The following is a 13,052-nucleotide window of genomic DNA, read 5'->3' as shown; positions in this document are numbered from 1 at the left end:
GGTTTAGTTTGGTTGAAGAAAGCTACGTTTTTGGGGCTAAGTGAAAAAGTTGCCCCAAAAACCCCCGGTATTTGGGGCTATGACGCAGGTCCTCCTGTCAGGCAGTGAAGTTAAAATTAGCTTAGGTAACTACAATGCACAGCTGTGAACATAATGCTAACTTAAGTAGTTTCAGTGTTGGTCAATTTCATCAGATTGTTCAGCCCCAAATTTTGCCCACACAGATCATGTAAAGATGGCAAATAGAACTGCAAAGAATAGTTGATTATTGGATTTAAAAACTAAAAGCAACTATTTTGATAAATTATTTATCGTTTAGGTTATTTTTTGACCAAAGGTGGCGAGAAAAAAATTCCTGTTTAAACGTTCTCAAATGTGAGAATGTGTTACTTTGCTTGTTCTTTAGTGAATTTAATATTTTTGGGTTGTTGGTCAGACAAAAGCAGCGATTTGAAGAGGTCACCTTGAGCTCCCGGATGTTGTGATTTATTTTACATTGTTTTTTTGAAGTTATAGACCGAGTGATCAATTCAGACTGATAATGAAAATAATCATTAGTTGCAGCCCTGATGGCAAACTTGTCATATACTTGTCATTTTCAAGTAACCTTTGTCCTATATGTAGAAAGCAAGTAAATTGTTTTCTAATATGAAATTTTAATTGAAGAAAGTTGTGGACTTTAAAATGAATAGGAAGCCGGGGCCCCGTTGAAGTAACATGTGGGGAAAGACATGTTATAAGACAAAATAGTCTTCTTACTTCGTACTTAATACAGTAGGTTTTAGTTAGCAGCAATGAGGCACAATTAAATCACAGGGTAATTGATCAAATACTACTCTGTCACCAGGAATGGTTATGAAGCTATTACTCTGAAATTTCTATCCTTCTCAACCATCTCACCGGACCTGAGTTTAAATTCTTAAAAAGTGTTGTGACTCATTTGACTTGCCAGGCGGACAGGAGCCACCTGAGCTATCCGAAATGTGCTAACCCTGCACAGTCGTTCCTCAGACATAATCTCAAAATGGTGTGTGTGTGGATAATCTGCACTTTGCATTGAATAGTTACTAACTGCACAATTAAAATGAAGCCACAGCCTTTGTTTTCGTACATCAACTCCCATTCAAAGTCTGTTATTCAGACATATAAAGTTGGTTTCCTGAGAGATGTATTCAGTCATTCTGCTCAGGAAGATAACTGAACCAAATGATTACAAATAAACAAGGGGATGAGTTTTCAAACCAGCCAGAGCTGATTTCTCATTGGGGTATTTTACATTACAGTGGAATTGGTTTGGAGCACACCAGGAAAAAATGAAAAGACTTTAAATAACTGGCACTTTTTATGGGTTGCAGACTTTTAAAAAGTAACAGTGAAATGAGTTTTTGGTCAAATACATTAGTTAGAATACTCGGAGCATAAAGTTGATGATGTTCTTTCAGCGCCCTGAAATTAAAGGCCTAACATATTTCCACCTGAAATGTTACAATGTGAAAACGTGTCAATGTCCAAACTGTTTTTGAGACCTTCCAGTTGTGGTTCCTTCTCATGCAGTTGCTGGTTGTGATTATTGAGAATTGGTTGCTGTCTGCACCAAACAAACGGTATGAATACATTCTCTTATTTGTCCTTCTGTCTTGACGTGGAGGAGCTCCCCACCGGTAAAACTCCGAGGTCACTTCTTTTAATGACAAGCCTCGTTATCAGATATCTACTGACAAATAAAATTTTTGTTTTTCAACAGACATGTTCATATATCTTTTATAAAATAAATCTTATATTTCCAAGTATACAATAATAAAATGATGCACTCTGCAGAAAAAAAGTAACAGGAAACTTCATATATACACATAGTATATTATACTATTTTGGCAGACAAGAACATGGACAAGTTCAATATTGTAAACAACTCTTTACTCTCATTCATTTCGTAATCATCTTCATTTTCGTCTTCCCTTTCCTTCTCGTTCCAGTCACTCCCTCTGTCCTGTTACATTCACAGCTCCAGATAATTGTGCTTTATGAAATCTCTTACAACAACCCAAGGGCTCTTTTTTTTTCTTTTTCGTCTCGTCGGGTAACGCCCCTGTCCGCTGAGTAGAAGTGCACCGTCTCTGAACAGTAGTAATGTCTTTATCGGTCACGTGGCTGGTAACTGGCTTGGCCCTCCCAGCTCACCCAGAAGAATGGAGGACAACAAAGAAGAATGGAGGACAACAAACCCCTGCACTGGGACTGCAGATGAATAGATTAGCAATGTATGTCTGGCAAAAATTATCTGCTTTTTTACATATTCTCCTTTTCAGCACTTTTTCCCAAAAGTTATTTTTGCTGGATGCTTAGATTTAGCATTTATATGAGCATTGTGCCTTTAATGGCTCAGCAGTATAAAATGCGTAGCAAATGTCAAGAAAGACACTTGTTGCACACTTTTCCAGCCTTCAGTACAACGCCCGAACATTTTAAGGCATAGAAATAATGACAGCAATTTTCCAAAAACTTCAGCTGAGGCCTTCTTGTGATCTGAACTTGGGTAGGATTTGTGTCCTAGAGTAGTGGTGGCATTTTATTGATGATTACAAGGCAGAAGTCTGTAAGTGGTTACAGCTGTGCTTGGGATACAGGAATGTACTTGATGGAATGTGGAAAAACACTGGTGTTTAAAGTTATGATGCCAGGGTAAAGACACAGAAAGAGAGAGGGAGGGAGCTTTGGGTTTTGAGCTCAGGAGGAAGGAACAGAGTAGAGGTCTGAATGTGGGTGCCAGGAGATTACCAGAGCAGGACTGTGGGTTTTTAGTTGTCCTCGTCAGTGAGCTCCTCCTCTGCAGTGGCCTTCTCGGCAATGGCCTCGAGGCTACGTCTGCTCTTGCACTCAGAGCCAGAGGAGCCACCTGCTGCTCCACCTCTACTCAGGTTACAGGTGAGCGCAGCATAGTGAATCTGCTTGAGGTTCTCCTGGACTTCACTCTTGGCATGCTTCAGTAAGTCTGCCTGGCCCTGAGGAGGTAAAGATAGATCCAAATGTCAGAGTGATAGCAGCAGCATAGTACAGGAGATAAAGGAAAGCGTTCAAATTTAAGACTTTTTAATACCACATAGAATGCAATTGAATACCTTTTTCCTAGTCATACCAGTTGAAGACTGACAGAAAACCAGCAGGAATAATAAGGTCCACAATTATGTATTAAGTACATGAATTTATTTATCAGACATTTACACCACATTTTTTTATCAGTGCTTACCAATTGTGTATAAAATCTTTTATTAATAACAATTACTGCTTAATGTGACCTGGACCCTGATGAGTAGATTACCTAATTGAAAAACGATTAATTTAAGGTAAGTTTTTGCTAAACTGCGCTCCTAGCTACTGTGGCTAGCAGTTATCTCCCACATGCACAATCCACTGTCACATCAGTGTCACTTACAGTTTATAGATGTATAATGTCTCCTGACAACCCCATATCACATTCAAAACAAAGTTCTGAGTAATGTTAGTCTACGGCAGGCAGAAAAATAAATATTCAGTATTAATGTGTAAATGAAATTTAAGACTTTTAATACCTTATAAGGTCTTTTTTGAGGCGTCTGAACTCAATGCTTTAAGACTTTTCAAGACCTGCAGGCACCATGGCAAGCTGTAAGAAATTTGCTTAAACCCCTTTCAAACACACACCTCGTCACATAAATATGATGGCAATTTTACACCTGTCTCATGTCTGTGTAAGTGCCTGAGTCACTTTTATACAAAGGTCGTGGCGGAAATCTTACTAGTAACATTTCCAACACAACACCCGTCTGAATTAAATGGTGTCACATTTACATAGAGCCGACAGCAGTTTAAGGTTAAATACACAGAGGTTAAATGCGCATCTCAAACACTGTAATAAATTTAACATTTTCATCTCTTATGTATAAAGAAAATAAAATCATATTAAAAAGTTAGACCTGAAAAATTGTGAACCTTACTTAAAACAATTATCAGGTGTCCATATGAGCACGTAGAAATCACAGGGTGTAATCACTCCTCGTTAATACTAAAGACGTACCCACTGTCCCTCTTTGTGTCACTGCAACTCATTAAGGAAACACTGTCTGAAGAAAAACACAAGGAGGGAATTTTACACTAAAAAGACTAATTTTGGGAGATACACACCGTTTGTCGTACTCAGACTACTGAAGCGCCATATTAAATTTAGATAAACTTAGCATAGTATTTTGTCCCTAATCTTCCATTGAAAGCACATTAGGAAAAGATCTTTTAATGGTCAGTATGAACCAGAGGAACCTCTACAGTAAGCAAAACATGTGTCAATTTTCACATGGGCACCTGACTGTTGTTTTAAGACAGACTTGAAAAAATTTGTACCTACCCTTTAATAAAGAGGATAAAAGAGGAACTGAAGAAATTTTTCTCATGTCAGATCAGTCTATAAAAGTAATTTTAACCACAGGGTGTGGGGCAAAAGTGGTTAAAAAGACGGGGGTACCCTCAAACCCCCACAATAATTATCCGACCAGCAGTTCCTTCCTTTTAATTTCACTTATCATTTGTGCCAACTGCATGACTGAAATTAAAGATAGAGAACTCGAGCATCTTAGACTAAACATCTTGACATTATATGCTCACAGTGACAATGGTCATTAATTAAAGCCAGAGGCAAAATAACACACTATATCTCTCTGTTCTGTCTCTCACCACAGGTGCCTAATATCACACAACCATTGTGGTTATTCCTGTAAAGGTCCTGCCAATTCTAAATAAAGCCGTAAGGTACTTTATCAGCTAAATCAATGCAACATTATTACGTATTCCACCTCTGACAAAGGCTTTAAAAGAAAATTAGTCAATGAATCGATTAAGTGATCGGCAACCATTCTGATTATCGAATAATTATTTTGAGTAATTTCTTAAGCAACAAAGCCAAGCATTTGCTGTTTCCAGCTTCTCAAATGCGAAGTCTTGATGCATTTGGAACTGTTGGTGGGACAAAACAAGACATCTGAAGACCTCACCTGGGGATGTGGGAAATTCTAACAGGAATTTTTCGATTGTTTGTTTTGGTTTTACACGTGCAATGTAAGTAATAACATTAATTAAGAATATGCAAAATATTACAAAAATATTCTTACCAACACCGTGAAATGAACTTGCGGAAGGAGCTGCGCAAGTTTTTGCTAAAACCAACACATGCCCATTATGGCACGATGAGCCTCCAAGCTGCTGCAGCTAGCGGTAGCGACAGTGTTTCTTACAGGTCTGATGGTGCTAACTGAAACTCCACAGAAAAATGATGAAACAGTCTGCTGCGTTAATAATCACAATGATCCCACCTTTAGTTTATAGGTGGATAACGTCTCCCGACAGCCTGGAATCAGATACAAAAGCTTTTTATAACTAACATTACTTAAACTTAAGACTTTTAATGACCTGCAGATACCCTGTGTAAGCCGACTACAGGAACAACTCTCTCTTAAATTGAAATTTCTTGAATCAATGTGAAAGAACTTTAACTGATCCTAGCAACAATAACTTCCACTTCCATGTTGACTGAAATTAATGTTGTGGGACTGATGTGTCAATCCTTACTGCTAAGGCAAAACAACACAAAATACCTCCTCCTCTCAACAAGGAATCAGTTAACATTAACTCAGAGCCAGGCTGAATCAATGAAGTCAAATCAAACAGCAATTCAGTCTGATCTTTGAGTTGAACTTCACGCTCAAGAAACTGTCAGTACAGGCTTGAATTAGTATTATTTATCACCACAAGGGATCGCAGAAAGAGAATCTGTGTGTCCCATAAGCTCTCAGACATTATATTTGGTTTTTAAGCCCCCATTTGCAGCACTTCTCATGACAACTGCAGTTGGAAACCAGTCTATTGTGCAGCTCTAACAGGAACTGTCACATAACCAGAATAATGGAAAAAAATCCCACAGCAGCTAATACAAATGTCCATAAAAATTTTCAGGAGAAAAACTGCCCAAGGCCACCGACCCTGAGCTCTGACCACCTCTGATCATCTCAGTGTGTTGTAGGGATATCAGAAGTAACACATTTAAAATACCAGTGTGCAGTGTGGCAACTCTACGCTACTCAAACAGGAAAATGAGTACAGTACAGTACAGTACAGTAGTTACTACTCTGATGTGTTACTGTACTGCCTGATGCGACTGAAATCTCACCTTCAGTATGGTGATATTCCATGTGAAGCTCTCCACTGCCTTGTCCAACTTCCTGCCCTTCAACCCTTCCTTCAAGGCCAAGTCGTGGAGGTTCTCGTGAAATTCCATCGCTGAGCAAGAAAGAGACACAAGAACAAATGTCAAGTCAGTCTGTACACGTTGGAATTCATGGTGGGTTGTGAAACAGAAAAGCAGCTGTGAAGTGACTGGGTGCTAGGCCTGTTGTTACTGCGAGGAAACGCATTAGAGCAAAGACACTGGCGCGCATAGTCAACGTTTCATAGGCTCCTGCTGCAGCAGAAGGGTTGAGTTCGTGGAAGTACAGAGACTCTCTGGCTGTGGAGGAGGATTCTTCTCTCCTTACTGTACATCTGCAGTGTGATAATGGATCAAAGCAGCTGTTGTTGCAGGTGTACGGCAGGTCAGGTCTACCAGGTCAGTTGACATCAGGTGTGAATTTCTGAACAAATTTAATCTGAGAATTAGATTTAAGATGTGTACCAGCATCTCCCATCAAAATGTTAACATTTCTCACTATTTTGTGGAAAGCAGATTTGATTAAAAAACAGTCTTTATATGTGTTTTTCAGCAAGCATTGGTTATTTGATAGCTAAGAAAGGGAGTTACATCCTGCTTATTTTGGGTCTTCTAAAGAGCTGCAATGATTTGTCAATTAATCAATTAGTCAATCGGCAGAAAATAAATTGGCAACTGTTTTGAAAAACAATGATTTAAATCATTTTTTAAGCAAAAATTCCAACTACTTGCTGGTTAAAACTGCTAAAATGTGAGGATTTGGTGCTTTTCTTTCTAATAAGTGATTGTAAGCTGAATATTTTTGCATTTTGGAATGTTTGTTGAATAAAACAAACAATTTGAATACATCATTTTGGAAATAAATGAAAGGTACCTGTTATAATTTCCCATTTTCTGACAAACTGATTAATCAAGAAAACGATCAGGAGATAGTCTCCTATTTCTTTTTACAATACAAACAGTGTTGCATTAATTTTCATTGTTTTGTCCGTCCGTGTCATCTGGCAACAGTCTGTTGAGCATGTATGCCATGAAATGTTAGTAAGTGCAAGGTAAAGCGCAGTGGCACACCCCAAAGAGGTGTTGATGGGATGTCAAGAGACAGGATTAGACAAAACCTGGTGAAGTTGTTAAAAAAAGAGAGGGAAAGCAAAAAGGCAAGATAAGTCGAAGGAAGAGAAGAAAACAAAAAGGAGAGTTGAAAGAAGCAGTGAGGCAGCATGAGAGGGAAAAGAAAGAGCCCCAGAAACATAGAGAAAGGCAGAGGAGAGACGCACCGTCGGCAGACAGACATGACGTTCCTTCACTGTGGATTAGCATCAAGGCATCGAACAGAGAATGATTTTTCTCCTGAGGAGGTTTCCCACCTCCTCTCTTCCTCCCTCTCTTTTTTTTTATCCCCTTTGCATGACTGAGTCTGAGTAAGGACATGTTTAATGTTGACTGTGCTTTATAGTGCAGCACTGACACTGCAGCAACAGGCAACCCCAGCCTGTGAGGTAAATAAACCAGAGAGAGAGAGAGAGAGAGAGAGAGAGAGAGGGAGGTTTCCTGCTAGGCAGAAAATCCGTAACTGCGTAATGCACTTCCACACTGGGAACTACCAAGAACACACACTTTTCCGCTTGAAGCTCTGATATCAGCTGGAGTTGGTCCTGGCCCCTATTGGTGCTGTTGCCATGGAAACATGGTGTGAAAGCAAGAGAGAGACCCCCTTCGTGTGAAATCACCATAATAGGCGTGGGGTTGGGCCGTTTTAGAGCCTAGTCTGCCAAGAGACCTCAGGCAAGAATATATCCTCAAACAACTGACAGAATTTACTGACAGATCTGATGTGTTCATCATCTTTGAACATCACACCACTGCTCCTAAATCACATGGGCCCTTTCATTTTTTCCATTTCCTGTGTTAAAACCGACATTTTAAATTATTTCTTTCATTTCAGGTCACCATTCTGTAACCACAGAGCTGCTTGCTGCTGCTGTGCACGTGAACCATGACTGTACTAAAGAAGGTGCACAGCTTTCTCTGTCTCTCTCTCACACACACACACACACACACACACACACACACACACACACACACACACACACACACACACACACACACACACACACACACACACACCCCAGTTAAGTCACACTGGAGGTTGCCTAGCAACATTTTATGGAGTCTGGCAGGCAAGAAACGGGGAAGCTCATTCCTTGTAAGGCATTTTAGACTCTGATATCTGTGAGGTAATGCTGTAGGACGGCAACTGTACAGTAGAGGCTGATGTTTCATGCTGTGAGATGCGAGAGCAACTACAGTATTGAGTGTGACATCAGAGGAGCGTGACCTGAATTATTCAGTGGATTGATAACTGATCATTCTTTCAACAAAAGATGATTGCATCTACTCATACCACTGAATGCGAGCACTTTATCAAACAGAACACTAAGGAAATGCTAGAAACCATTAATGATTAAAAATAACAATTATGGCTGCAATTATCAATTAATCTGATGGCTATTTTCTCAAATAAACATTTACTCTACTCAATGAAATGTCAAAAAATTGTGAAGAAAAGGCCATGACAATTTCTCAGAGCCCAAGGTGACATTGTCAATTTGCTTGTTTTGTGCAACTCACAGTCTAAAGCCCAAAGATGTTCAATTTACTATTATACATGACACTGAAAAAGGAGGTAATCCTTAAATTTGGGATGCTGGAATGAGATGAAGCAAATGTTTGGCACTTTTGCCTGACAAATGACTATCAAACTAGTCACATTAGTTGATATATCTTTTCAGCTCTAGTGTTTTACAAAACAGAATTAAAAAGGAGAAACAAGGTTAAGCAGAAAACAAGAACAAAGATCAAAAGTAAAATGCTTTTTTTTCGTCAAACACTGAAAATATTAAAATACAGTAGTTGCCTACTAATTATCTGTCTGTCCATTGACTTACATATATTTCGTAAGCAACTATTTTGGTAATTGATTAAAAGTAATTTTTCTAGCCAAAATGGCAAACATTTTTGATGGTTCCAAGTTGTCAAATGTTAGAATTTGCTGCTTTTTCTTGGTCATGCATTACCCTAAATTGAATATTTTGGGGTTTTGGACTGCTGGCTGAACAAGAGAAGACATTAATGATGTTATCTTGTGCTTTAGGATATTGTCATTGGTCTGTAAAATATTAGAAAAATGCCAAATGATTAATCAAGAAAATAATCAGCAGATTATTGATAATTTAAATAATCATTACTTGCAACAGAGTAAAGATATATAATGAAGTAAAGTAACGCACTGCCCCACATACCGGACAAAGCCAAAGAACAAAGATCTCATTAGACTGTTTGATCTAAGGGTATCTACAGTAAAAGGTATTTTTAACATGTGTAACACAAACATTGGCTCTTTGCTTTGTATTCTGCAAAATGTCACTGTAGCTCCACTCTGCACAGCCGAATACCATAACTTTGCACTTGGCATACAAGAACATCTCGTGTACTAATTTTGTTACTTTGCATCTGGTTCAGCCATCTAGTTGCCCTGAAGTGGCATCCATGTTTGAGCTGCAAACACCTGACTGTGTTCACAGACACTGCCTTTGTGTGGGTTTTTTTGTTTTTTTTTCATAGGGGAAAGTGGGCCCTGCCTGAGCGGATGAGATAGATTATTCACAACTTTAATAGCTGTTGCTGCCGGAACACTCAGCATGCTGTAAAAGGGGGACTTGGGTTTGTACTGACCCAGTTTCTACACAACAGACAAGTTCACAAAACTACATCGCATGCACACATTGAAATACACAAGTACGAGTGTACCCACATGCACAGACACACTCTCAGACACCGCCGGTTCACGATAAATCCATGTTCAAGTTTATCACTTTGCCATCTGTTGTGTCCTACTTTGCAGTTTTTGGCTGTTAAATTTTCTGGCAGTTAGATTTTAGATGATAATATACAGTATAATGGTGCTTTGACAACAAAAGCCCCACAAAGCTTCTGTGGAAGCTTTTGAAAAAAGGTTCGGTCCACTGGAATGTTTTCACTGTTGTGTTATGCATCTGACTATTGTTTCATATGAAGGAATGATTCACTCTGACAAGGCATTTATCAATAACTCACTGTGCAGCACAAAGGATAGTTACATAAGATCCTGTTGTGTTTCTAAATGTGCAACTCGTGAAATGTCATCACCAGCATCATTTGCCCTAGAACAGAACTTTACTGATACAGAAATGAAGTAGAAAAAGATTATCTTTCAAAACGAGTGATTAATGTGTCATGGAAGATGAGCAACAGGTAGAACTCGAGGAGGCACAACATTTAGCAATGCACACTTGAACATATGCTCTCAAAATCAAACTGTGTAATATTAATGTGTTGAGCTAACACATTTGCAAACTGTACACACTGTAAATAATTTCAAACTGTAGATCTGTAAACTGCTGGCAAAACAGCCAGTGGCCTTGAAAATAGAATAAGAAAAATGCTGACAAAGGCTGTACAGATAAAATGGGGTCATTATGACTAGACACAACTCACTCATGTCATAGAGTAGCCATTTTAAATTGCAAAGTTCAAGCACGTCTTTATCCCACTAGCTGGTAATTGTGACGGGCTGGAAGGTGGTCAACCAAAGAAAACAAAAAAAATGCACCAAGCCTTTGATTAAAAGACAGTCCTACTCCTCTCTGATGTGCCGAGACAATATACAATGAATATTTTATGAGTCATCCATCTGGAAACCAATAAAGCTGAGTCGTGGTAATGATGGTCCATCTTTGCTCCCTTCCATTTTCACTTAATGCTTCCAGCAGCCTTACTCAATGATTAATTTGCTTTCTATTCTACTTAGATGGAATTCATTGCCACAAAGTGCTGCATTATGAAGCACATTAAAGTCAAAATTGAATTTCGACTCATTAACAGCTTTTACCCATTTTTCTGGTAGACTGCAACTAGTTACAAGAAACAAGAATTGTTGCAAAATAAAGACTGACCTCTTAAAACAGGAGCAGTAGTAACACTGACCACTAAGAATTGTGCATCCAAAATTTTCCCTCCCAAGTCTGTCTGTGTGCATTCTCTTATGAGCTGCCATTCAAGCTATGCTTCCCAGAAAAGCTGATTGGATTAACTGTAACCCTGGCCAAATGAAGTCAAAATGTTACAATAGGAGAGAAAGCTGGATGAACACATTAAATACACACACACATGAAGATCTAACTGGTATGGCGTGTCTTGTGGCTAAGGACTAAAGATGGACTGCCATCTGTTAGCTGTGATGTTGCCTTGCCCCAGTTCCCTCAGCTCTCTGAACCTTAAACCAACCCTTGTAATTAGAATACAGCAGAGAGGCTGTTACTGGTGTGAATTAAACACCTCTGTCTAAACCAAAGCTTTTCAATGCTTGATCACATACTTGAACATGAATCAAATCGTAATTCCATTTGTACAAATAAGCAAAGTGTAATCAGTCCTACTTAATTTATATTGATTAATCTGTGTTTTTTGGCGTTAGAGAGACGGTGGGGCCGCAGGCAAACATTCAGGGGCTGGCCGATACCGTCAGAAAACACAGACTTTTATGGTTTTTTCTCTTTTGCCATCTGACCATCTCTTACCTGCTTTTTGGGTTTGTAGAATTCTCTCATACACCCCCTCGGAGTTCTCCAGGAGAGTCTTGCTAGTCTGGATCACCTGAAAGGAGACACACATATCGTTTACATTTGCATTCACTTTCCACATCAGCAAAACAAAAGCAGAGCGCGGTCTCTGTCTGGTGACTGGGTGTTTCTATCCAGGGAGGGCTCTGAAAAACAAGCTGTTATTACAGGCAGGGCAGTGGGCAAGGTCGCTTAATTGCATTTTTGAAAGCACAAATTAGAGAGAAGGAGACACAAGCAATTAGGGTGTTTATTAAAAGTTACTTTAATTTTTCAGATAGGAATAGTGTCTTATCTTCAGGGGAAGAATATATATTTCAATCCTGATGCTTGGGTTTGAAAACATCTCTTTAAGAGAAAAGGCAGATAATCAAGGTCATTTGATTATGATGGGAGTAAAGTGTAAACATGAGTAATTTTGAAGCACACCACTACCCTGGTATCTGTGAAATTGCAGATGTGAAAGATGCTAAGTTTAGCTCCTCTGGTGTTATGCTCAGCCTTAATTGAGTGCACAAACTATGCTGACCTGCAAACTGTTAAAACTCTCATGGTGGCTGTTAATGCAGACTCAAAGGCTTTGGTAATTCATTTGCACATTAAATGCAGACACCGCATCCTTTCCGCACCGCGCCCCAAAAAAAGCTTTGGTTTCCTTACAGAAGGACAACAGCACATTTGTGTTACAGGAGGCTAATGATACAAAGGTAGCCTGTCAAAAAGGTAAATAAGCACTGAGTTAACACGGTGCCTCATAGATCCATCTGGATCTTTCTCTCTGATTATCTCAGTTATTGCTTAATTTTCACATCTAAAAAAAGAAGACATATACCCAAAAGTTGCTCTGCTTTTGATTTTAATTCGGGCCTGTTGGGTACTGGGGCATTTGTGTATGCAGCATTGTTGTAAATGACTTGTACGTTCACTTGTGCACTACCTTCACTTGTACACTACCTAAGGGGGGTCAAACAGCCAGACTTGCCCTGCTCAGCAGCTAAGACGGAAATGGAGGAAAGAAAAACACCCTTTTATTCAAGGCTAATGTAACAAAGCCATCCTGTGAAAAAGAGCAGCGACCAACATCTTGCCCCTGAGATCGATCTCTGGAGCATGCTAGCTCAGTGGCTGGCCACCAAGAACAGAGCGAGCAGGGAGCGGTGTGCAGA

General features: G+C 39.3%; 1 protein-coding gene across 2 annotated transcripts in view; it reads right to left on the bottom strand.

Annotated features, from left to right (window-relative positions):
* Positions 1–13,052, bottom strand: part of LOC120783708 (inactive phospholipase C-like protein 2) — a 43,591-nt gene that overhangs the window by 824 nt on the left and 29,715 nt on the right. Inside the window, exons 4-7 of one of the 2 annotated variants that reach the window (XM_040116858.1) lie at positions 11,845–11,920; positions 6,191–6,300; positions 2,776–2,999; positions 1–2,235 (exon numbers count right to left, since the gene is read on the bottom strand). The exon at positions 1–2,235 is cut by the window's left edge and continues 824 nt beyond it. In XM_040116858.1, the coding sequence (XP_039972792.1) occupies positions 2,796–2,999; positions 6,191–6,300; positions 11,845–11,920 (390 nt within the window). In that variant the 3' untranslated portion in view covers positions 1–2,235; positions 2,776–2,795. Of the gene's footprint in view, positions 3,000–6,190; positions 6,301–11,844; positions 11,921–13,052 lie in introns of both variants that reach the window. The other variant, XM_040116857.1, reaches the window with a different exon arrangement.

The sequence above is a fragment of the Xiphias gladius genome, chromosome 22 (genome assembly GCF_016859285.1).
Source record: "Xiphias gladius isolate SHS-SW01 ecotype Sanya breed wild chromosome 22, ASM1685928v1, whole genome shotgun sequence".
NCBI lineage: Eukaryota > Metazoa > Chordata > Actinopteri > Istiophoriformes > Xiphiidae > Xiphias > Xiphias gladius.
This window is presented reverse-complemented; position numbering and strand designations above follow the sequence as displayed.